This window comes from Chiloscyllium punctatum, chromosome 36 (assembly GCF_047496795.1).
Source record: "Chiloscyllium punctatum isolate Juve2018m chromosome 36, sChiPun1.3, whole genome shotgun sequence".
Lineage (NCBI taxonomy): Eukaryota > Metazoa > Chordata > Chondrichthyes > Orectolobiformes > Hemiscylliidae > Chiloscyllium > Chiloscyllium punctatum.
The window spans coordinates 49,440,957-49,467,542 of NC_092774.1; the positions used below are offsets into that span (position 1 = coordinate 49,440,957).

Here is a 26,586-nt window from a genome sequence, read left to right on the forward strand (position 1 = left end):
AATCGTCTGGTATTCTTCATCTTTGCCTAATTTCCAGTCCTTCCTGAGTGCTTGAGTATTCAGGCTTCAGTGTTTACAATCTTGCAGCAATGCCTCTGTCATAACTTCCAGTGAGAAGGCAGCCAGAAACTCAGTGTTACTGAGATGACCAGTGAGAGCAGTTCGAACACTGTCCATCACAACTGTCAATGGAAATCACTCTCCCAGCTCAACATTTTCACTTTTAACTCCTGTGTGTCAGGTCATCATTTATTCAGTGTGGTTTTAGGACACAGGGAAAATCCCCTTCCCACCACCCTCCCCCACTAATTTAAACCAGGAGCTCAGAAACGATTTAACCCGTGCAGTAATCTGTGAAAAATTGAGAGGCAAAGAGCTATCCCAAAAGTCACTAAAATAAAAACTAACAGCTTTATTTTTTAAAGTCTAACAGAGAATAATGAACTAACAACTATTTACAACTCCTTTCTCTAATCTATCTTTTACCTCCCCCTCTACAATACTGATCCAATAAAACTTCTGATTAAGATTTACCAAAAATTCAAATTTCAAACCAGCCAGCTGTCGAATCTTCTCTTTGTATCTTCCTCCGTCTTCTTTTATTCTTCTTAGGGATTCCTGTTTCACAGATCACTGATTGACAAAGGTACCTTTAAGAGAGCAATTCTGCAGGCAGTCTGCAGATGTCGGTGGCTTGGCAGTTCTCCTCCCACTGTTTAATTTTTCCTGGTCTAATACCCCAAAGCATCAGATTGTTTCATTGGTTTTTAATATTGTCAAAATATCAAATTCATACTTGATTGAAGATTGGTATTTTGGAGTATAATTTAAGGTGATTAGCCAAATTTGAATTTATTTTTGTCTCATACCAACTCAGTCAGTACGAGCTGCTGGACTAAATGTTCCATTGTAACCTCTCCAGCACTCTGTCTGCTTGCTAAGTCTTTCACTCTGTTAAAGGTACATTACACTTCTACACCTTCATAACACCTCCCCCCTTAAGGAAAAAAATGAACCATCATAATGAAAAGATGGCTTTTTTTTCTATTCTTTAAACACATAACTTAAAGTTATCTGAACGTTAGGGTAAAGTTCACCTTAACTTCTTCCCGTACATATATATGCATAAAATATTAAATAAATACAAATCTCATCTGAACTCTATCAGTTAAATCCGTGACAATGCATCTGTGATTATAGTTTTACGACTCGCTACATGTATGATTTCTAAATTAAAAGTCTGTAACATAAGACTGCGATGAAATAGTCTCATATTCTTGTCTTTAAAGTGTTCTAAGAATGTAAGGGGATTGTGATCCGTGTACACAACCATCTCCACCACATTGTTCATCACATAAACATTAAAATGTTGGAAGGCCAGTACCAAACTCAATCGTTCTTTTTTGATCTGGTGGATGTTGAGTTTCTTTGAAAAGTAACCCCCAGCAGTTCAATCCCATTCTCATCTTTCTGTAGGAGTACAGTTCCAACTCCAATGTCACGAGCATCAAAGGCAACTTTATTAGGTTTTGAAAAGTTTGGTGTAGCTGAAACTGGTTTGATGGTTAATTTTGCTTTCAAATGTTGGAATTCCTCCTGGCATGGTTCTGTCCACCGAAACTTGGTGTTCTTCTTCAGCAAATCGATTAACAGTCCCACTACACTGCTGAAGTTTGGAACAGACTTCTGATAAAGTCCACTGAGTCCTCCGAATCGAAACATGTCTTTCTTCAAGGTTGGTTGTGGAAATTCCTCGCTGACCTTCCATGGGATCACCCTTTCATGATCCAAGAATATCACCTTTGGTTTCACAAATTCAGATTTGTCTAAGTTTATTACCAGTTTTGCTTCTTGTAGTCGTTCAAAGAGCCCCGCCAACTGTACCATGTGATCTTTCCAGGACTTACTAAAGATCACTACATCATCCAAATCGACCGCACAGTTTGTTAAGCCAGCCACAACTCTGTTCATGAGTCTTTGAAATGTGGCAGGCACGGTCTTCATTCCAAAGGGCATCACTTTAAACTGATGTCGCCCATTTGAGGTAGCAAATGGAGAAATGTCTTTCACCGTCTCTGATGAAGGGACCTGCCAGTAACCACACATTAAGGTCCAACTTGGTGATGTCACTGGTTTGTCCAACTTTCTTGATACAGTCCTCTGATCTAGGAATTGGATATGAATCCGATTTTGTAACGGCATTGACTTTCCAATAATCTCCGCACAATCATTGAGTCCTGTTCACTTTGGGAACTAAGACAATCAGTGAACTCCACTTGTTCTGGCTGGGGGTTTGATGATGTCCCCATCGAGCATGGCCTCCACCTCCATCTAGAGCTGTCTGGCTTTGAAAGGATTAAGCCGGTAGGGGTGTTGTTTTATCGGAGCAGTATTCCCTCCGTCTACTTCATGTACAATAGCATTACTCCTCCCCATCTGATTCTGTCATATGTCCTTAGACTGCAGTAGAAAACTTCCAACTGCGTTGTATGTTCCTGAGACAGATAGTTTACGAACCTATCCCACTCCTCAAGGAATCTTTCATTTTTTAATCTATTTTGAGGCATCTGGATTTGATCCCTCACTCTGCTAACACCTGTTTCTCCAGATTATCCTCTCCAGTAAAATACAATTTCAGCATGTTCACATGACATCCCCAAAACCATTTTTACAAGATCGTTCACCTGACTCAACCTTTTCCCAATTTGATAGGGATGACTAAACCTGGCTTTGAAGGGTTCTCTGACCCTAATGCAGTCAAAACACATGATCCCCTTGGGAAAACGCCCAGGTTTCAGAGCTTTTAGCTGTCATCTAGAACATAGAACATAGAACATTATAGCGCAGTACATGCCCTTCGGCCCTAACACGTCCTCCTTATGCACCTCAATCCCATCTAATATTGGAGCCTGAATCCTAGTATTTTCCTCAACAACATTGTCTTTTTCGAGTGCGAACACTGATGAAAAATATTCAGTTAGCACCTCCCCATCTCCTCTGACTTCTCACTACTATGGCTGACTGGCCCTAATCTTACTCTAGTCATTCTTTTATTCCTGATATAGCTATAAAAAGCTTTATAGTTTCCCTGATCCTATCTGCCAACGCATGTCCCCTCCTGGCTCTTCTTCGCTCTTTCCTGGCTACCTTGTAACTCTCAAGTGCTCTAACCATGGTTCCCTCACTTGACAATTTCCTCCCTGTCTGACAGGTCCCTACGGAGCAAGGTCCCACCTTAACTGGTCCTGAATAAGCTCGACATTTCAACTGTGCTCATTCCCTGCAGTTTCCTTCCTCATCCTATGCATCCTAAATCTTCCCTAATCACATTGTAATTGCCTTTCCCCCAGCTATAAGCTTTGCCTGAAGTATATACCTATCCTTTTCTTAGATTAAAGTAAACATAACCAAAATGTGGTCACTGTTACTAAAGTTCTCACCTACCTCCAAATCTAACACCTGGCTGGGTTCATTACCCAGTCCCAAATCCCATGTGGTCTCACACCTTCTTGGTCTGTCTACATACTGTGACAGGAAACCCTCTTGCACACATTGGACAAAAACTGACCCATCTAAAGTTCTCACACTACAGTATTCCCAGTCAATATATGGAAAGTTAAAGATCCCCAGAAAAAAGTACCACTTTTGCTCCTATCAAGAATCAGCTTTGCTATCCTTTCCTCGACATCTCTGGAACTATTTGGACGCCGATAGAAAATTCCCAACAGGTTAACCTCTCCTTTCCTGTTTCTAATCTCAGCCCTTCCTTCTTTCTCTCTCTCTCTCTTTGCTCAGCTAAGAACCTTCTCTCTCTCACTCTCCCCTCTGTCTTTTTCTCTCTCTTTCTTTTTCCTCTCTGTTTCTCTTTCTTTTTCTCTCTCCCTTTCTTTCCTCTCTCTCCCTTTGTTTATCTTCTCACTCCATTTTCCTTAGTTGTAATTTAAGTTTTTCTCCCTCTACTGCACTTGTCTGTTTCTCAGATACACCTAAGTGTTTGAGTAACTCCCTTACAATTTCAGTTTTACTTTTGTCCTTGGTTCATCCCAAATCCAACTTCTTTGCTAATTCGAAACTATGGCCTTTTTCTTTCCTTCTAAACTTTCTTAGCAAATTTGAGAATCATCTTCAAATCCCAGAACCTATTTAGCAATTTTCAGAGCCATTTCTCTTACTTCTAAGTTAATCAACCATAAGTCACTGAAATTAAACAAATTGTCTCACCTTCGTTTTGTTTGAAGATCTAGGACACTAATCTGCGAGTGTTTAATCTGCTGGGATTTTTTGTACTCCCAACTCTATTCAAATCTGTGTAAATCAGTTCAAATCCCATATCCGAGCCCCCCCATCTGTTACAACACAGGGTAAACCCCTCCTGATATTTTAAACTGGCAACACAGAAGTGATTTGGTAATCTGTTAAAAATTGAGAGGCAAAGAACTATCTGAAAAGTCACTGAAGTAAAAACTAACAACTTTTTTAAAAAAAAGTCTAACAGAGAATAATGAACGAACAATTATTTACAACTCCTTTCTCTAATCTATCTTTTACCTCCCCCTCGACAATACTGATCCGATAAAACTCCCGATTAAGATTTACTAAAAAATTCAAATTTCAAAACCAGCCAGCTGTCGAATCTTCTCTTTGTATCTTCCTCCGTCTTCTTTTATTCTTCTTAGGGATTCCTGTTTCACAGATCACTGATCGATAAAGGTACCTTTAAGAGAGCAATTCTGCAGGCAGTCTGCAGATGTCTGTGGCTTGGCAGTTCTCCTCCCAACTGTTCAATTTTTCCTGGTCTAATACCCCAAAGCATCAGATTGTTTCATTGGTTTTTAATATTGTCAAAATATCAAATTCATACTTGATTGAAGGTTGGTATTTTGGGGTATAATTTAAGGTGATTAGCCAAATTTGAATTTATTTTTGTCTCATAGCAACCCAGGTACTGAGAGCTACTGGACCAAATGTTCCATTGTAAATTCTCCAGCACTCTGTCTGCTAGCTAAGTCCTTCACTCTGTTAAAGATACAGTAGACGTCTACACCTTCATAACAGTGGACATGGTTCACTGCACAATTGTGCAGTGAGTACAGGAGACTGAGATCGAGGAAAGTACAGGTGAAACACTGCCTCACCTGAAAGTGCTCCACCTTCTGTGATTGCCTGGGCAAGTACCATGAGGGGAATGAGGGAAGGTTCGAAGTGATGGAGGTATGGACCAGGGTGTCCCAGGGGAACAGTCCCTGCAGAATGCTGATCGTGGAGGAGAGGGCATGATGTGTTTGGTGCTGGTATCCTGCTGGGAGGGCTGGAAATAGAGGAAGATGACCCTTTGAATGTGGTGACTGGAGGCATGGGAAGTAAGGACAAGGGGAACCCAATCATTGTTCAGGAACGGAGGGGAAAAGGGGAGGGTAGAAGTGTGGGAGATGGGTCCGAAATAACTGAAGGCCCTGTCAACCAAGAATCCTGCCTTTAACCCTGTAATCTGCATTCAAAGGCAACTTTCCAAAGTGAATCACTTCACACTTTTCCAGGTTGAACTCCATCTGCCACTTCTCAGCCCAGCTCTACATCCTGTCAATGTTCTGTTGCAACCAACAACAGTCCTCCACACTTCCACAAATCCTTGGATGAGGAAAAAAGGAATTCATGTCAGAGGCAGCTCAGGAAAGTGTGGTATCATTGGAACAAATACTGAGAGACCTGGGAGACCAACTGATGATCAGCAGATACTGAATATTTCATAAATTATTTCCATGGGGAATTATGCAATTTGTATTGTGCACTTCTGCATGGTTGAAGCAACATGTACAAGTCCACAGTCCCCTGCTTTATGGAGACAAAGTACACTTACACAGATATTGTTTCATTTCTAAACAAATCTCAATCTGCTGCGTTTACACGGCAAACTCAATGACCAGAATCGAGAATCCCAAAGGTTGTGTTGTCTACCTAGTGTTCGGGTTTGAGATATCTCATCTAGGCTGCAGAGGGATTTGGAGTAGGAGGGGAAAAAGCCGGTGGTGATGGTCCATGTAGGTCCCAACAACATCGATAAAACTGGAGCAGAGCATCTGCTAAAGGAGGATGAACAGCTAGGAGCTAAATTAGAAACCAGAACCAAAAATGTCATAATCTCTGAACCACAAGCTAATTGGCACAGGGTCAATAAAGTGAATCAGGTAAATATGTGGTTCAAAGATTGGTGGGGGAGAGAGTCAGCAATGCTTTGTGAGGGGAAGCTCATTCCTCACAAACTTTATTGAATTCTTTGAAGGTGTGACAAAACACATTGATGAAGGTAGAGCAGTGGATGCAGTGTATGTGGACTTTAGCAAGGTGTTTGGTAAGGTTCCTCATGGTAAGCTTATTCAGAAAGTAAGGGGGGCATGCGATACTGGGAAACCTATCTGTCTGGTTTGAGATTTGGCTGGCCCATAGAAGACAGACAGTGGTAGTAGATGGAAAGTATTCAGTCTGGAGCTTGGTGACCAATGGTGCTCCACAAGGATCTGTTCTGGGACCTCTGCTCTTTGTGATTTTTATTAATGATGTGGATGAGGAAGTGGAAGGGTGGGTTCATAAGTTTGCTGATAAGATGAAGATTGGTGGAGTTGTGGAAGTGTGGAGGACTGTTGTCGGTTGCAACAGGACATTGACAGGATGCAGAGCTGGGCTGAGAAGTGGTAGATGGAGTTCAATCTGGAAAAGTGTGAAGTGATTCACTTTGGAAAGTTGACTTTGAATGTAGATTACAGGGTTAAAGGCAGGATTCTTGGCAGTGTGGAGGAACTGAAGGATCTTGGGGTCCACGTCCATTGATCCCTCAAAGTTGCCACCCAAGTTGATAGGGTTGTTGAGAAGGCATATAATGTGTTGGCTTTCATTAGTAGGAGGATTGAGGTGAAGAGCCGCGAGATTATGGTGCAGCTCTATAGAGGCCTGGTTAGACCACACTTGGAATATTGTGTTCAGTTCTGGTCACCTCATTATAAGAAGGATGAGGAAGCTTTAGAGATTTCCCAGGATGCTGCCTGGATTGGAGGGCATGTCTTATGAAGAAAGGTTTAGGAAGCGAGGGCTTTTCTTATTGGAGCAAAGAAAGATGAGAGGGGACTTGATACAGGGTGTACACAATGAGGACAGGCATAAACAGAGCAGATTGCCAGAGACTTTTCCCCAGGACGGAAATGTCTATCATGGGGGGGGGGGGGGGGGGGGGTGTAATTTTAAGGTTATTGGAGAAAGGATTAGGGGAGATGGCAGAGGTTGGTTCTCTACACTGAGATTGGTGGGTGTATGGAATGTACTGCCAGTGATGGGAGTAGAGTCAGAGACATTAGTGACGTTTAAGCGACTCTTGGATAGACACATGGATGATAGTACAATGTAGGGTATGGAGGTTAGTCTGATCTTAGAGAAGGATAAAAGGTTGGCACAACATCGAGGGCCGAAGGGCCGGTACTGCATTGCACTGTTCTATGTTCTATGAATCACATAACTAGGGCTGTAGGCTGGGCTTTAAACTAAATGGGGAAAGGGGGCTGCAGTTTCATGGGAAAATATCAAACCAGACTTAAAGGAATTGAGGAGAGGTGATTAAAATCTCCAGCACATGGATAAATAGACCGAGTGTATGGAAAGGGTTAGCAATCAAACCTTCAAACACACTGGACAAATGAATGACAATGAGAAGAGGAATGGTTAATACAGGACTGAAGGTGTTATACCTGAATGCACACACTGTAAGGAATCAGGGAAATAAGCCTTGTTTTGACAACTGAATATTCAAGGATATACATCTGAATGAACAGATAGGCAGGTGGGTGGAGGAGGGGGGTTGCTTTATTTGTAAGAAATGAAATTAAATCAATAGTAAGGAACGAAGTAGGGTCAGATGGTATGGAATCTGGGTGGGTTTTTATGCTGCAAAGGTATGAGAACCATAGTTGGAGTTAGCCTGACCTTAGTATTTGTAAAATAGGGCAGAGTCAGCACGGTTTATCAAGGGGAGGTCATGACTGACAGATCTTTGAGGAAGTAACAAGCAGGTTAGACCAAGGAGAGTCAATGGATGTCACCGACCGGGACTTCAAGAAGTTCAACACAAGAGGCTACTGAGGAAGATAAGGGCCGATGGTGTCAGATGGAGTATAATGTGAGAAAGGGGGAGGTCATGCACTTTGGTCGGAAGAATAGAGACATAGACTATTCTTAGAAGCATCGAGGGTGGGGGGAGGGAGGAACAAATATGGACCGTGGTCCTGCCTGAGAGGGCGGGGGGAGGCAGGAACAAATATGGACCGTGGTCCTGCCTGAGAGGGTGGGGGGAGGGAGGTACAAATATGGACCGTGGTCCTGCCTGAGAGGGTGGGGGGAGGGAGGTACAAATATGGACCGTGGTCCTGCCTGAGAGGGTGGGGGGAGGGAGGTACAAATATGGACCGTGGTCCTGCCTGAGAGGGTGGGGGGAGGCAGGTACAAATATGGACCGTGCCACCTGAGAGGGTGGGGGGAGGGAGGTACAAATATGGACCGTGCCACCTGAGAGGGTGGGGGGAGGGAGGTACAAATATGGACCGTGCCACCTGAGAGGGTGGGGGGAGGGAGGTACAAATATGGACCGTGCCACCTGAGAGGGTGGGGGGAGGGAGGTACAAATATGGACCGTGCCACCTGAGAGGGTGTGGGGAGGGAGGAACAAATATGGACCGTGCCGCCTGAGAGGGTGGGGGGAGGGAGGTACAAATATGGACCGTGCCACCTGAGAGGGTGTGGGGAGGGAGGAACAAATATGGACCGTGCCACCTGAGAGGGTGGGGGGAGGGAGGTACAAATATGGACCGTGCCACCTGAGAGGGTGTGGGGAGGGAGGAACAAATATGGACCGTGCCACCTGAGAGGGTGGGGGGAGGGAGGAACAAATATGGACCGTGCCACCTGAGAGGGTGGGGGGAGGGAGGAACAAATATGGACCATGCCACCTGAGAGGGTGGGGGGAGGGAGGTACAAATATGGACCATGCCACCTGAGAGGGTGGGGGGAGGGAGGAACAAATATGGACCGTGCCACCTGAGAGGGTGGGGGGAGGGAGGTACAAATATGGACCATGCCACCTGAGAGGGTGGGGGGAGGGAGGTACAAATATGGACCATGGTCCTGCCTGAGAGGGTGGGGGGAGGGAGGTACAAATATGGACCGTGCCACCTGAGAGGGTGGGGGGAGGGAGGTACAAATATGGACCGTGCCACCTGAGAGGGTGGGGGGAGGGAGGAACAAATATGGAACGTGGTCCTGCCTGAGAGGGTGGGGGGAGGGAGGTACAAATATGGACCGTGCCACCTGAGAGGGTGGGGGGGAGGGAGGTACAAATATGGACCGTGCCACCTGGGTGGGTGGGGGAGGGAGGTACAAATATGGACCGTGCCACCTGAGAGGGTGTGGGGAGGGAGGTACAAATATGGACCGTGCCACCTGAGAGGGTGTGGGGAGGGAGGTACAAATATGGACCGTGCCACCTGAGAGGGTGGGGGGAGGGAGGTACAAATATGGAACGTGGTCCTGCCTGAGAGGGTGGGGGGAGGGAGGTACGAATATGGACCGTGCCACCTGAGAGGGTGGGGGGAGGGAGGTACGAATATGGACCGTGCCACCTGAGAGGGTGGGGGGAGGGAGGAACAAATATGGACCGTGGTCCTGCCTGAGAGGGTGGGGGGAGGGAGGTACAAATATGGACCGTGCCACCTGAGAGGGTGGGGGGGAGGGAGGTACAAATATGGACCGTGCCACCTGAGAGGGTGGGGGGAGGGAGGTACAAATATGGACCGTGCCACCTGAGAGGGTGGGGGGAGGGAGGAACAAATATGGACCGTGCCACCTGAGAGGGTGGGGGGAGGGAGGTACAAATATGATTGTCAGATGGAGTTTAATGTGGGAAAGTGGTAGGAAGATTAGAGGCAAGGACTATTTTCTAATTGGGGAAAAAATTCAGAACTCTGAAGTGTAAAGTTGGGAGTTGGGAGTTCTAGTCCAGGATTCTCTCAAGGTAAACTTGCAGGTTGAGTCAGTAGTTTGGATGGCAAATACAGTGATGGCATTTATTTTGAGAGGACTTGAATATAAAAACAGGGGTGTATGTCTGAGGCTGTATAAGGCTCTGGTCAGACCACATTTGGAGAATTGTGTGCAGCTTTGGGCTCCATATCTCAGGAAGGATGTACCAGCCTCCCCTGGTCACAGGCCTCTAATCGAATAACCCTCTCCCACCCTCTCGTTGGCTAACTCTCCTTGGAACCCGTGAGGTTCTGTTCACTCAGATTTTTTCTATATAGTTGCCAGCCAATGACCATCACTAATACAAGATCATCTGACCACCACACTTGACATGGAGTTAATATCACTGAAACCCAAACAATTAACGTCCTGGGGGTTACCACTGACCAGAGACTCAACTGAACTCACCTTATTAACACTGACTGCAATAGCAGATCAGAGGCTAGGAATCCTGTAGGGAGTAACTCACTTCCTGACTCCCCAGAGTCTGTCTACCATCTACCAGGCACAAGTCAGGAGTGTGATGGAATACTCCCCACTTGCCTGGATAGGTGCAGCTCCAATAACACTCAAGAAGCTCGACCCATCCACAACAAACCAGCCCAATGATTGGCAGTACATCCCCAAACATCCCCTCCCTTCCCCACTGACGCTCAGTAGCAGCAGTGTGTACTGTCTACAACTTGCACTGCAGAAACACAACAAAGATCCTCAGGCAGCACCTTCCAAACCCACGACCACTTCAATATAGAAGGACAAGGGCAGCAGACACAGAGGGTTCTGAAAAGATTTACCAGGATGTTGCCAAGACTGGAGGGTTGGAGCCATAGGGAGAGGCTGGATAGGCTGGGGCTGTTTTCCCTGGAGCATCAGAGGCTGAGGGGTGACCTTATAGAGGTTTATAAGATCATGAGGGACATGGATATGGTGAATGGCAGATGTGTTTTTCCCAAGGGAAGGGACTTCAAGATGAAGGGCATATGAGGAGAAAGATTTGTGTGCAGAATGAAGTCCCAGAGGAGTGGTGGATGTGGGTATATTTAAAAGACATTTGACAAGGACATGACGAGGAAAGATTTTAAGGAATATGAGTCACATGTGGGATTAGTTTAGTTTGACATTATATTCAGTATGGACTGGTCAGACCGAATGGTCTGTTCCATGCCATATGTGACTTAATGACTCCATTTACTTTCTTCTTGTTCATTATCAAAATCTCGATAACCCTTACAGAGTCATAGAGGTGTACAACGTGGAAACAGACCCTTCAGTCCAACCCGTCCATGCCGACCAGATATCCCAACCCAATCTAGTCCCACCTGCCAGCACCCGGTCCATATCCCTCCAAACCCTTCCTATTCATATACCCATCCAAATGCCTATTAAATGTTCCAATTGTACCAGCCTCCACCACACCCTCTGGCAGCTCATTCCATACACGTACCACCCTCTGTGTGAAAAAGTTGCCCCTTAGGTCTCTTTTATATCTTTCCCCTCTCACCCTAAACCTATGCCCCTCTAGTTCTGGACTCCCCGACCCCAGGGCAAAGACCTTGTCTATTTATCCAATCCATGCCCCCCATAGTTTTATAAACCTCTATAACACTACCCCTCAGTCTCCAGGGAAAACAGCCCCGGCCTATTCAACCCCTCCCTATAGCTCAAATCCTCCAACCCTGGCAACATCCTTGTAAAGTTTTTACAACATCCTTCCGATAGGAAGGAGACCAGAATTGCACACAATATTCCAACAGTGGTCTGTACAGCTGCAACATGACCTCCCAACTCCTACACCCCTGGTTTTCCTGGATTTGTTGCCCTTTTCCCATCACTCTCAGAGAAACTCATTGGCCCTGAAGTTCCACTACATTCCTTTTTAAAAGACTCCCACTTTCCAAATGGACACTTTCCTGCAAAGAACTGCTCCCATTGCATTGTCAAATCCTGTCTAAAGATATTAAAATCAGCCTTCCCCCCAATTTAGACACTTAACTTCTGCAATATCCTTATCTCTTGCCATAATGACTTTGAAACTACGAGTTATGGTCACTATCCCCAAAATGCTCACCCACTGACACTTCAATCACTCACCCACTGGCGTCATTCCCTGGGACTGGGTCTAGTATCGCCTTATTCTGTCACAGAAAGCTCTCCTGGATGCACTTTCAAACTTCTAATCCTTTCATACCAAGGTGATCTCAGTTAATGTTATCAAAAATATGGAGGTGCTGGTGTTGGACCAGACTGGACAAAGTCAGAAGTCACAGGACACCAGGTTTATTTGAAATCACAAGCTTTCAGAGCGTTGTCCCTTTATGAAGGGACAGTGGATATGGGCCAAGTGCAGGGAAATGGGGTTAGTGTGGATGGATATTATGGTCAGTGTGGAACAGTCTGGGCCGAAGGAAGCTATTTGCTTGTGACTGAGGTAATCATCCAGATATTTTCATCCTACAGGTTCTACATTTAATTTTAACTTAGCTGCTCCTCCTTCTCAAACATAACCCTTTTCTGAGATTTCCCAATTTTGTTGAATTCTAGGTGGACCACTTCTGTAGCTTTCCTCTCCCAGTGCAGGTTCCTGAAAACCCAATGTCTTAATCCTTGGCATCAGCCTCTTCCTTTTGGCTGCAGAGCATTCTATCCTCCTGACCATATTATCTCCTACCATTGGTTCTCTCCCTCAGTTTCCAGTAGTACAGTGCTATCGTCAGTTTGGTTATCCACACTGTCAGCTCCATTTTCTTCAGACCTGCTGGATAATTTCAATGAGACCTCTGTGCTTCGATCATCTCAATTCCCACACTTGGCTCATTAGTATTCACACCCTTTCTTTCTCCCAATTACTGAAGAAATCCAAAGACCCGTCCCTGATGTGTCCTGGTTTATGCAGCTTGTCACTCTCACCCCCAGCTCAATCAGTCTGAAGTGAGGCTCCTGATCACACAACTACTTACTACAGAAAGGATTGCCCTGAATTCAGGTCTTCCCACGTCAAATAGTCACAACACATCTCCAGACACAGGCTTCAGTCTCATTCCAGATCTCTCCCCCTGTCTCGCTCCTCATCCATTCACCAACTTCAGTCTTGACCCTGTTTCTGGTCCTGATCCATTTTCTGGTTCAGATGCCTTTCCCAGTCCTGATGACTTTCCCAAGCCTGATCCATTTCCCAGTCCTGATCCATTTCCCAGTCCTGATCCATTCCCAGTCCTGATCCATTCCCAGTCCTGATCCATTCCCCACCCTGACCCATTCCCGGTCCTGGTCCATCTCCCAGACCTGATCCATTCCTGGTCCTGATCCATTCCCAATCCTGATCTGTTTCCTCTGTCCTTACCCAGTTGTTAGCTGAAGCTCTGCTGCTCTGTGTAACTCCAGCAGTGCTTACCTTGCATGACAAGTCAGCTCAGCGGCTGCAGCATTTGTACTCGGTCTGGTACATGTAATCTTCTTTCTGAGAAACTTCGTGGCAATGTAGGTAATGACTGACATTGTCAAAACTGGTACCAAGATTGTAGTGCCTATGGAATTGGAATCAGCTCTCCCTGGGGAAAGGGAGGAGATATCAATCAGACCACATCCACCCAACCGTACAGCCCACCCATCAGCTCAGAAGAGAAACTTCATCCTGAAATTCGGGAACTGCTTTCACACAGTGCTCCTGCTGGGGTCTGAAAGGACAGTGGTCACTCATAGTGTTATTGTACCAAATATTAGTCCAAGTCTCAGGCCAAGGGGGGTGGGGACACCATTTCAAATCACATCAGAAAATGTTTGAAAGTTGCATCAAAGTAAAAGCGAGACCAAGGATCAGTTGTTGTAAGCAATGGACACCTACTGTCCTCACCTGGTGACCCCAGACTCCAGCAACCTGGTTGATTCTGAAATTCCCTCTGAAAATGTGAAGCAAGTCATTTGGTATACCAAATGCTTACAGATCATGAGGAAACGAATGAACCAGGTCAAATCATTCTTAGGGATAGAAACTACAAGAGAATAAACCCTGTCAAGTGTGAGGTTGTCCATTTTGGAAGGACAAATAAGAATGCGGAATACAGGGTTAATGGTAGGGTTCTTGGTCAGGTGGAGGAACAGAGGGATCTTGGGATCTATGTACATAGATCTTTGAAGGTTGCCACTCAGGTGGATAGAGTTTGTAAGAAGGCCTATGGTGTATTATCGTTCATTAGCAGAGGGATTGAATTCAAGAGTCCTGAGGTGATGTTGCAGCTGTACAGGACTTTGGTTAGACCACAGTTGGAGTACTGTGTGCAGTTCTGGTCGCCTCACTTTAGGAAAGATGTGGAAGCTTTGGAGAGGGTGCAGAGGAGATTTACCAGGATGTTGCCTGGAATGGAGAATAGGTCGTATGAGGATAGGTTGAGAGTTCTCGGTCTTTTCTCATTGGAACAGCGAAGGATGAGGGGTGACTTGATAGAGGTTTATAAGATGATCAGGGGAATAGATAGAGTAGACAGTCAGAAACTTTTTCCCCGGGTACAACAGAGTGTTACAAGGGGACATAAAATTAAGGCGAAGGGTGGAAGGTATAGGGGAGATGTCAGGGGTGGGTTCTTTAGCCAGAGAGTGGTGGGGGCATGGAATGTGCTGCCTGTGGGAGTGGTAGAGTCAGATTCATTGGCGACCTTTAAGTGGCAATTTGATAGGTACATGGATGGGTGCTTAAACTCGGACAAATGTTCGGCACAACATCGTGGGCCAAAGGGCCTGTTCTGTGCTGTATTGTTCTATGTTCTAGCCCTGCCGATCCTGCAAAGTCCCCTTCATGAACATCTGGGGCCAGTGCCAAAACTGGGAGAGCGGTCTCATTGATTAGTCCAGTAACAGCCTGACACAGTCATACCCACGGGATCATACCTCATAGACAGTGTCCCAGACCCCACCATCCCCATCCCTGGATAGGTCCTGTCCCACCTGCAGGAATGACCCAGCAGAGGGGGGGCAGCACAGTGGGATACAGTCGGGAGGGAGTTGCCCTGGGAGTCCTCAACTTTGACTCCGGACCCCATGAAGTCTCATGGCTTCAGGTTAGACATGAGCAAGGAAACCTCCTGCTGATTACCACCTACCACCCTCCCTCGGCTGATGAATCATTACTCCTCCATGTTGAACAACACTCAGAGGAAGCACTGAGGGTGACAAGGGCACAGAATGTACCCTGGGTGGGGGATTTCAATGTCCCACCACCAAGAGTGGCTCGGCAGCAGCATTACTGATCGAGCTGGTCGGGATGTGAGAAATAAAACAGGAAAGAAAATATTGGCAAGCATAGTCGCATTTCAAAAATATGTACTTATTATGATAAACACTGTGGCTTTGTGCTGGGAAGGTCATGTCTGACAAATGTGCCTAAGTTTTTGAGGATGTGATAAACATGATTGTGGGCAGGATAACAGATTTGTGTAAATGGATTTTAACAAAGCCTTTGACAAGGTCCCTGGTGGCAGGTTGATACAAAAGGTGAAGTCCCATGGGATCCACAGTGAGATGGTCAGGTAGATACAGAACTGGCCTGGTCAGAGAAGACCGAGAATCACAGTGGAAGGGTGTTTTCTGCCTGGAGATCTGTCACCAGTGGTATTCCACAGGGATCAGTGCTAGGACCCCTGTTGTCTGTAATATATATATAAATGATCTGGAGGAGAATGTCAGTGGTCTGATGAGTAAGTTTGTGGATGACATAAACAATGGGAGATCTCCAGATAGTGAGGAAGATTGCCAAAGAATACAACAGGAAGTTGATAGGCTGGAGACTTGGGGGGAGACTTGATAAATTAAAATCTAAATTAACTCCCTGTCTGTAAGATTCAGTTTGAAATCCTGAATCCATCCATCACATAACGTGGAAAAGGTTCGAGTACCTTTGGGATAATACCCTGTTTCCTGCCCATGAACCAATTCTGTATCCATGCCAATATATAGAGAAACCCCGATTATCCCACATTCAATTATCCGAATATCGGATTATCCGGCTAGGTCACAAGGTCCCGATGCTTGGATAAACTATGTTATCTGGGATTCCATGATCCGGAATTTGATGAACAGAATGAAATATTCCCTGCCCCGTGTGTGTCAGATGATGGAGGGTATAATCGGATACCCGGAACAGCGTGGCCTCCTTTTTTATGCCTTACCTTTTTGTGAACACCTTCTAAAAGTCCAACTACCTTTGATCTACCAGCTCGTGTGAAGGGTAAGGCTGACTGAAGGAGGGAAACACAGGATACAGGGAAACCGAGATATTGAAGCTCTGGTTCAGAAAAAGAAGGAGGTATAGGTCAGGTGTAGCCATCTGGGATGAAGTGAATTCCTTGAGGAATATAGGGGTATATGGGAAATCAGAGGCAAAAAAGGGAATCTGAGAGAGCCCTCACAGATTCATAGATCGTAGAAGAGTACAGCACAGTACAGGCCCTTCGGCCCTCGATGTTATCACACTCTAAGATTAGGCTAGCCTATATTCCCTTCATTGTACTATCCAAGAGTCGTTTAAATGTCCCTAATGTCTCTGACTCTACTCCTACCACTGACAGTACATTTCACACACCCATCACTCTCTGTGTAAAGAACCTGCCTCTGACATTTCCCCCAAACCCTCCTCCAATCACATTAAAATAACGTCCCTCATGATGGACATGACCCCCTAGGAAAAGGTCTCTGCCTATCCACTCTATCTATGCCTCTCACCATCCTGTACACCTCTGTCAAGTCACCTTCCTCCTTCTTCACTCCAATGAGAAACCCCAAGCTCCCTCAACCTTTCTTCATAAGACACACCCTCCAGTCCAGGCAGCATCCTGGGAAATCTCCTCTACACTCTCTCTAAACCTTCCAGATCCTTCCTACAATGAGGTAACCAGAACGGGACACAATATTCCGCGTGTGGTCGAACCAGGGCTCTATAGAGCTGCAGCATAACCTCGCGGCTCTTAAACTCAATCCCCTCTCACCCTAAACCTATACCCTCTAGTTCTGGACTCCCCGATCCCAGGGAAAAGACTTTGTCTGTTTATCCTATCCATGCCCCTCATAATTTTGTAAACCTCTATAAGGTCACCCCTCAGCCTCCGATGCTCCAGGGAAAACAGCCCCAGCCTGTTCAGCCTCTCCCTGTAGCTCAGATCTTCCAACCCTGGCAACATCCTTGTAAATCTTTTCTGAACCCTTTCAAGTTTCACAACATCTTTCCAATAGGAAGGAGACCAGAATTGTATGCATTATTCCAAACCTATCCAGCTCTATCAGCAAGTGCTCCCTAAACATCTTCCACATTCTGTTGTGAATTTCCCTGGGAACGTCTGTTCCCTGTTCCGGTGGCCCAGTTCCTGCCTAATAGCATTGTAACTACCCCCCCCAATTAAATACCTTCCCATCCTGTCTGCTCCTATCCCCCCCCCAATTAAATACCTTCCCATCCTGTCTGCTCCTATCCCCCCCCCAATTAAATACCTTCCCAGACTGTCTGCTCCTATCCCCCCCCAATTAAATACCTTCCCATCCTGTCTGCTCCTATCCCCCCCCCCCAATTAAATACCTTCCCATCCTGTCTGCTCCTATCCCCCCCCCAATTAAATACCTTCCCATCCTGTCTGCTCCTATCCCCCCCCAATTAAATACCTTCCCATCCTGTCTGCTCCTGTCCCCCCCCCCAATTAAATACCTTCCCATACTGTCTGCTCCTATCCCCCTCCCCCAATTAAATACCTTCCCATCCTGTCTGCTCCTATCCCCCTCCCCCAATTAAATACCTTCCCATACTGTCTGCTCCTATCCCCCTCCCCCAATTAAATACCTTCCCATACTGTCTGCTCCTATCCCCCTCCCCCAATTAAATACCTTCCCATACTGTCTGCTCCTATCCCCCCCCCCCCAATTAAATACCTTCCCAGACTGTCTGCTCCTAACCTTCTCCATGAGTATTGTAAAGATCATGGAGTTGTGATCACTGTCACCGAAGTACTCTGACCCCTGGCCTGGTTCGTTGCTAAGCACCAAATCCAACATGGCCTCCCCTCTCGTCAGCCAATTTACACACCGAGTTAGGAACCCTTCCTGGATACACCTGACAAAAACTGCTGCATCCAAACTATTTGAACTAAGGAGGCTACAATCAATATGAGGGAAGTCAAAGTCTCCCCTGACGATAACTGTTACATCTGCAGCTTTCCAAACTCTGCCTCCCAATCTGCTCCTCTGTGTCTCTGTTGTCATTGGGGTGTGCAGAAACTGAGGAGAAGGTGAGGACTGCAGAGGCTGGAGATCAGAGTCAAGAGTGTGGTGCTGGAAAAGCACAGTCAGTCAGGCAGCATCCTCCTCCTGATGAAGGGCTTATGCCCAAAACATTGATTCTCCTGCTCCTCGGATGCTGCCTGACTGACTGTGCTTTTCCAGCACCACTCTTTTGTCGATAGAAAACTCCCAATATAGTGACTGTTCCTTTCCTGTTTCGGACTTCCGCCCACACTGACTCATTGAAGGAGAATCCAAAGAGATTATTGGTTAAAGAGTAACTATGGAACTTTGAAGATCAACAAGGCCACCTGTGTTTGGAGCCACAGGAGATTGGTGAGATCCTAAACAAATATTTCTTATCATTATGTACTGTAGAGGAAGACAGGGAAGGTGGGCAACTCCAGGAAATAAATCGTGAAATCTTGAAAAGAGTCCACATAACTGAAGCGGAGATGCTGGAAGTCTGAAAACACATAAAAGTGGATAAATCCTTGAGCCGTGATCAGGTGTATCACATGATATTTTGGGAAGTGAGAGAAGAAATTGTGGGGGGGGCCCCGAGCAGAGATGAGGTGCTGGAAATCTGGAGGGTGGTTAATGGATTTAAGAAAGGCTGCTAAAATTGGGGGAGAAAGGACAGTGAAGACAAAGCTTTTCACTGTCCCTCGGTACATGTGACAAGAAATTTAATTCAATTCAGAAGGTTATCTGAGTCTACAACAGGAACTTGATCAGCTGAGCCGACAAATGGTATTGGGAACACTTCCTTCAGGTGTCGGGGCCTCCATTTACCGAGAGATACGAGGGAGCAGTAAAGGACTTCTGGGAAGGTCTCACGTGGGTGAGACAGATGTTAGGGCATGTTCCTCCTGCAGAATGTGGCAGGTGAGAAACACTTCACACGTCTCTGCCGACTACATCTGTGGGAAGTGCACCCAACTCCAGCTCCTCGAAAACCGAGTTAGGGAAATGGAGCTGGAGTTAGATGTACTATGGACCATCTGGGAGGCTGAGGGGGAAATTGAGAGGATGTACAAGGAGGTGGTCACTCCCCAGACACTGGATAAGGACAGCTGGGTTACTGTCAGAGGGAGGAAAGGGACCTGACGATCAGAGCAGGGATCCCCTGTGGCCGTTCCCCTCAGCAATAAGTATAACCGTTTTGGATACTGCTGGTGGGGATGGCCTACCAGGGGAAAGCCATAGTTGTCAGGTCTCTGGGACTGAGGCTCAGAAGGGAAGGGGGGAGAATAGAAAAGTGCTAGTGGTAGGGGACTCAATAGTGAGACAGATTGACAGGAGATTTAGTGGTCAGGAATGGGTCTCCCGATAGGTATGGTGCCTCCCTGGTGCCAGGGTCCCGGATGTCACCGATCGGGTTTACAGGATCCTGAAGGGGGAGGGGGAGCAGCCAGAAACTGTGGTACATATTGGCACCAATGATATAACCAGGAAAGGGATTGAAGATCTGAAAAGTGACTACAGAGAGTTAGGTTGGAAGCTGAAGAGCAGGACGAGTGGAGTAGTGATCTCAGGTTTGTTATCGGTGCCACGAGATAGTGAGGTGAGGAACAGTCAGCGAATTCAGCTTAACACGTGGCTGCGAGGCTGGTGCAGGAGGGAGGGCTTCAGATACCTAGACCTTCAGATGCTCGGCTAATTGGCCTGTAGTTCTCTGCTTTTTCCCTCTCTCCCTCCCTTTCTGAATTGAGCTGTCGCATTGGCGCATTAATACTTCTCCAGAATCCAAGGGTTTTTGGAAAATTACAACCAACATATCCACTATTTCTGTAGCTCCTTCTTTTAGGATACTAGGATGCAAGTCATCAGGACCAGGGACTTCTCTGCCTTTAGCCCTCTTTCATCCTCTTAGAATCCTTACAGTGTGGAAACAGGCCATTTGGCTTCGCAAGTCCACAGTGACCCTTCGAAGAGTTGCCCACCCAGATCCATTCCCCTACCCTATTACTCTACATTTTCCCTGATTAATGAAGCTAACATACACATTGATACAATGGGCAATTTAGCATGGTCAATTCACCTGACCTGCACCCAAACTCGGGGAGAATGTGCAAACTCCACACAGACAGTCGCCCGAGGCTGGGATTGAACCGGGGTCCCTGACGCTGTGAGGCAGCAGTGCTAACCACTGTGCCACCGTACCACCCTTTAGTGTGTCTAATCTAACTTCTTCAGTGATGGTGAGGTTATTTAATTCCTCCCCTTTGATTTTTTGCATTGATGCGATGTTGAAAGTATTTTCCACCAGAAAGGCAGATGCAGAATATCTGTTTAAATCCACTGCCATTTCCTTGTTCGAGCTCGAACTCTCCCAATTTCTTTTTAAAGTTCTTTTCTGCTTCATTTATCCTGCTGAAGTGGCTTGTTTAACTTGTGTTTCAGAAACCTCGTAAATATACTTCATGGTACAAGTGGAGCAGACATAGAGAAACAGCAGAGATAGACACAGCAGGGAGAACGTGTAGATGGGAAAGAGCACAGGAACTGAAATGTTTACCTGGGATCTCAACCAATGGTCCACTCTCAAAACTGCCAGCAGCCCCTTCAACATCACAGAATGGAGGAGCCCAGCCCATTTCACAGTGACAGTGATCATAATAGTTACAAACCTGAAACAAAACCCACAACAGTGAACACTCCTTCATGAGTATTAGGTAGATTTATGGCATTGCAAACCATGATTGGGGCACAGAGCGCAAGAGTTGTCAGCTCCACATTGCAGGCAAAAGTGAGGACTGCAGATGCTGGAAACCAGAGTCTAGATCAGAGTGGTGCTGGAAAAACACAGCAGGTCAGGCAGCATCTGAGGAGCAGGAGAATCACCGTTTCAGGCAAAAGCCCTTCATCAGGCTTTTGACCGAAACGGTGATTCTCCTGCTCCTCAGATGCTGCCTGACCTGCTGTGTTTTTCCAGCACCACTCTGATCTAGACTCCATGGTACAGCTACATAGAACCCTTGGTAGCCTGCATTTGAAGTATTGTGTGCAATTTTGATCGCAACTCTACCAGAACAACAAGGAAACTTTAGAGGGAGTGCAGAGAAGGTTCACCAGGATGTTGCCTGGTCTTGAGGGGCATTGGCTCTGAGGAAAGGTGAAAAGAGGAAACTTGATAGAGGCCTATACAATGACAAGAAGCAGAGATAGGGTGGCCCTTCACAGGCTTTCTCTCAGGGTTGAAGTTTCCATGACACAGGAGGGGGGAGGGGGCATGTTCAATGGAGATGTGTGAGGGAAATTTCTCAGGCAGAGTGTGGGAGGAACCTGGGACCCACTGTCGGAGGAGATGGGAGGAGCAGGCACGTTAACAGGCATCCGGATGGTTCCATCAATAGGAAGGGAATAGAGGGATATGGACTGAATAGAACAAAGAACAAAGAAAATGTACAGCTCAGGAACAGGCCCTTCGGCCCTCCAAGCCTGTGCTGATCCAAATCCACTGTCTAAACCTGTCGCCCAATTCCTAACCATCTGTATCCCTCTGCTCCCCACTTACTCATGTATCTGTCCAGACGCATCTTAAATGAATCTCCCGTGCCTGCCTCTCCCAGCTCTGCTGGCAACGCGTTCCAGACACCCACAACCCTCTGTGTGAAGTACTTGCTTCCTGTATCCCCCTTAAACTGGACGCCTCCTAGCAGAGCACTTTAGGGAACATCTCCGAGACACCCGCACCAATCAACCAAACCGCCCCGTGGCCCAACATTTCAACTCCCCCTCCCACTCTGCCGAGGACATGGAGGTCCTGGGCCTCCTTCACTGCCGCTCCCTCACCACCAGACACCTGGACCCCTTCCCCCACCTCACCCTAGTTCCAAACTTCCAGCTCAGTTACTGTCTCCTTGACTTGTCCTACCTGCCTATCTTCTTTTCCACCTATCCACTCCACCCTCTCCTCCCTGACCTATCACCTTCATCCCCTCCCCCACTTACCCATTGTACTCTAAGCTACTCTCTCCCCACCCCCACCCTCCTCTAGCTTATCTCTCCACGCTTCAGGCTCACTGCCTTTATTCCTGATGAAGGGCTTTTTCCCGAAACGTCGATTTCGCTGCTCGTTGGATGCTGCCTGAACTGCTGTGCTCTTCCAGCACCACTAATCCAGTATTTGGTTTCCAGCATCTGCAGTCATTGTTTTCCTCTTGGCTGGTTGTACAATTTCTCCCGTCATCCACGGTTCACGAATCTTGCCCTTCCTATCCTTTGTCTTCAATGGGACATGCCTATCCTGCACTATCTTTGAAAGCCTCCCACATCTCAAATGTGGACTTCCCTTCAAATTGCTGCGTCCAATCCACATTTCCCAGCTCCTGCCTAATTTTGATATATTTGGCCTTGGCCCAGATTAATACTGTTCCCTTTGGACCACTCTCTTCTTTATCTACGAGTAATCTAAAACTTAGAGAATTGTGGTCACTCTTCCCAAAGAAATCCCCCACAACTTCTACCACTTGTCCTGGCTCATTCCCCAGTTCCAGGTCCAATATGGCCCCTTCCCTCGTCGGACTATTGACATTCATTTTGCCAGAGCGGTAAGGAGAGAAGGAATGGTGAAGCGAGGGCTGCCAGGAAGGGTGAGTTTTCCTGCATTAAAAGGGACTGACCTCGCAAGTCGGGCCGCCATTTTGCCGAGAGATGCGAGGGAGGAGCGAAGGACTTCTATTTGTGTGGTGGTGTTACCCAAAACACTACTCGGGTAGTGTCTCCCACCCATCCTCCTCCTCTAACCAAAAAAAGGACCTGTGTGCCAGATTGGTAAGGTAACGAGTTTATTTTTTATTCCTTATATTTTCAACAGTCTCTTTGGGAATTTAGAATCATGGGAATGGCGGTTAGGGTAGTTGAATGTTCCTCCTGCAGAATGTGGGAGCTAAGGGTCACCACTAGTGTCCCTGCTGACTACATCTGTGGGAAGTGCACCCAACTCCAGCTCCTCAAAACCACGTTAAGGAACTGGAGCTGGAGCTGGATGAACTTCGGATCATTCGGGAGGTGGAGGGGGTTATTGAGAGGAGTTACAGGGAGGTAGTCACTCTTCAGGTACAAGAAAAAGGCAGATGGGTTACAGTCAGGGGACAGAAAGGGAACCCCCAGCAGGCAGTGCAGGGATCCCCTGTGGCCATTCCCCTCAACAATAAGTATACTGTTTTGGATACTGTTGGGGGGGGGGGGGGGGGGGGGTGGGGGGGGAGGGGACTTACCAGGGGAAAGTAGTGGGGCACAGGGCTCTGGCACAGAGTCTGTCCCTGTTGCTCAGAAGGGAAGGGGGAAGAGGAGCAGAGCAGTAGTCATTGGGGACTCCATAGTTATGGGGACAGATAGGAGGTTCTGTGGGGATGAGAGACTCACAGTGGCCTCCCAGGGGCCAGGGTTTGTGCTGTCTCTGATTGTGTTTTTGAGATCCTTAAGGGGGAGGGGGGCATCCCCAAGTCATGGTCCACATAGGCACCAACGACATAGGTAGGAAGAGAGATGGGGATTTAAGGCAGAAATTCAGGGAGATAGGATGGAAGCTTAGAGCTAGGATGAACAGAGTTGTTGTCTCTGGTTTGTTGCCTGTGCCACGTGCTAGTGAGGCAAGGAATAGGGAGAGAGAGGAGTTGAACATGTGGCTACAGGGATGGGGCAGGAGGGAGGGTTTTGGATTCTTGGATAATTGGGGCTCTTTCTGGAGTAGGTGGGACCTCTACAAGCAGGATGGTCTTCATCTGAACCAGAGGGGTACCAATATCCTGGGGTGGGGGGGGGGGGGGGGGGGGGGGAGATTCACTAAGGCTATTGGGTGGGTTTAAACTAATCCCGCAGGGGGATGGGAACCAAAATTGTAGTTCAAGTATAGAAAAGTTTGAGAGTAGGGAGTTCCAAAATCAAGTTTCAGGAATGCAAGATGGCACCGGCAAGCAAGAAGTTGGTTTGAAGTGTGTCTACTTCAATGCCAGGAGCATCCAGAATAAGGTGGGTGAACTTGCAGCATGGGTTGGTACCTGGGACTTTGATGTTGTGGCCATTTTGGAGACATGGATAGAGCAGGGACAGGAATGGGTGTTGAAGGTTCCAGGATTTAGATGTTTCAGTAAGAACAGAGAAGATGGTAAAAGAGGGGGAGGTGTGGCATTGTTGGTCAAGGACAGTATTACAGTTGCAGAAAGGATGTTTGGGGACTCGTCAACTGAGGTAGTATGGGCTGGGGTTAGAAACAGGAAAGGAGAGGTCACCCTGTTGGGAATTTTCTATAGGCCTCCGAATAGTTCCAGAGGTGTAGAGGAAAGGATAGCAAAGATGATTCTGGATAGGAGCGAGAGAGACAGGGTAGTTGTCATGAGGGACTCCAACTTTCCAAATATTGACTGGGAACACTATAGTACGAGTACTATCGATGGGTCAGTTGTTGTCCAGTGTATGCAGGAGGGCTTCCTGACACTGTATGTAGACAGACCAACAAGGGACGAAGCCACTTTAGATTTGGTACTGGGTAATGAGCCCAGCCAGGTGTTAGACTTGGAAGTAGGTGAGCACTTTGGTGATAGCGATCACAATTCTGTCAGGTTTACTTTAGGAAAGGGATAGGTGTATACCACTGGGCAAGAGTTACAGCTGGGGGAAAGGCAATTACGATGCGATTAGGCAAGATTTAGGTAGCACAGGATGGGGAAGGAAACTGCAGGGGATGGGCACATTAGAAATGTAGAGCTTATTGAAGGAAAAGCTCTTGTGTGTCCTAGATAAGTATGTACCTGTCAGGCAGGGAGGAAGCTGTAGAGTGCAGGAGCCATGGTTTACGAAGGAAGTGCAATCTCTGGTCAAGAGGAAGAAGGAGGCTTATGTTAGGATGAGATGTGAAGGCTCAGTTAGGGCGCTTGAGGGTCACAAGGTAGCCAGGAAAGACCTAAAGAGAGAGCTCAGAAGAGCCAGGAGGAGACATGGGAAGTTGTTGGCGGATAGGATCAGGGTAAACCCTAAGGCTTTCTATAGGAATAAAGGAATGACGAGAGTAAGATTTGGGCCAATCAAGGATAGTAGTGGGAAGTTGTGTGTGGAGTCAGAGGACTAAATGAATATTTTTTGACAGTATTCACTCTAGAAAACGACAATGTTGTCGAGGAGAATACTGAGATACAGGATACCAGATGAGGTGTGATTGAGGTTCACAAGGAAGAGGGATTAGAAATCCTGCAGAGTGTGAAAATAGATAAGTTCCCTGGGCCAGATGGGATTTATCCGAGGATCCTCTGGGAAGCCAGGGAGGTGATTGCCGAACCTTTGGCTTTGATCTTTAAATCGTCATTGTCTACAGGAATAGTGCCAGAAGACTGGAGGATAGCAAATGTGGTTCCCCTGTTCAAGAAGGGGATTAGAGACAACCCTGGTAATTATAGACCAGTGAGCCTTACTTCAGTTGTTGGTAAAATGTTGGAAATGGTGAAAAGAGATAGGATTTATAATCATCTAGAAAAGAATAATTTGATTAGGGATAGTCAGCATGGTTTTGTGAAGAGTAGGTCGTGCCTCACAAACCTTATTAAGTTCTTTGAGAAGGTGACCAAACAGGTAGATGAGAGTAAACCAGTTGATGTGGTGTATATGGATTTCAGTAAGGTGTTCGATAAGGTTCCCCATAGTAGGCTATTATACAATATGTGGAGGAATGGGATTGTGGGAGATATAGCAGTTTGGGTCAGTAATTGACTTGCTGAAAGAAGACAGAGGGTGGTGGTTGCTGGGAAATGTTCATCCTGGAGTCCAGTTACCAGTGGTGTACCGCAAGGGTCGGTGTTGGGTCCACTGCTGTTCGTCATTTTTATAAACGACCTGGATGAGGGCGTAGAAGGGTGGGTTAGTAAATTCGCAGACGACACGAAGGTCGGTGGAGTTGTGGATAGTGACGAAGGATGTTGTAGGTTACAGAGAGACATAGATAAGCTGCAGAGCTGGGCTGAGAGGTGGCAAATGGAGTTTAATGGGGACAAGTGTGAGGTGATTCACTTTGGTCGGAGTAACCGGAATGCAAAGTACTGGGCTAATGGTAACATTCTTGGTAGTGTAGATGAGCAGAGAGATCTCAGTGTTCATGTGCACAGATCCTTGAAAGTTGCCACCCAGATTGAGAGGGTTGTTAAGAAGGCATACAGTGTTTTAGCTTTTATTAATAGAGGGATCGAGTTCCGGAACCAGGAGCTTATGTTGCAGCTGTACAAAACTCTGGTACAGGCGCACTTGGAGTATTGTGTACAGTTCTGGTCACTGCATTATAAG

The 26,586-nt window shown here is 46.7% G+C and overlaps 1 protein-coding gene across 2 annotated transcripts in view; it reads right to left on the bottom strand.

The window, feature by feature from the left end:
• Nucleotides 1-397: 397 nt before the first annotated feature.
• LOC140460481 (disintegrin and metalloproteinase domain-containing protein 12-like) overlaps nt 398-26,586 on the bottom strand; it is a 180,747-nt gene continuing 154,558 nt past the window's right edge. For both annotated transcript variants that reach the window (XM_072555027.1, XM_072555026.1), the window contains 3 exons: nt 20,831-20,942; nt 13,448-13,604; nt 398-4,697 (listed from right to left, as the gene is read on the bottom strand). In XM_072555027.1, the coding sequence (XP_072411128.1) occupies nt 4,688-4,697; nt 13,448-13,604; nt 20,831-20,942 (279 nt within the window). In that variant the 3' untranslated portion in view covers nt 398-4,687. The remainder of the gene's footprint in view (nt 4,698-13,447; nt 13,605-20,830; nt 20,943-26,586) is intronic.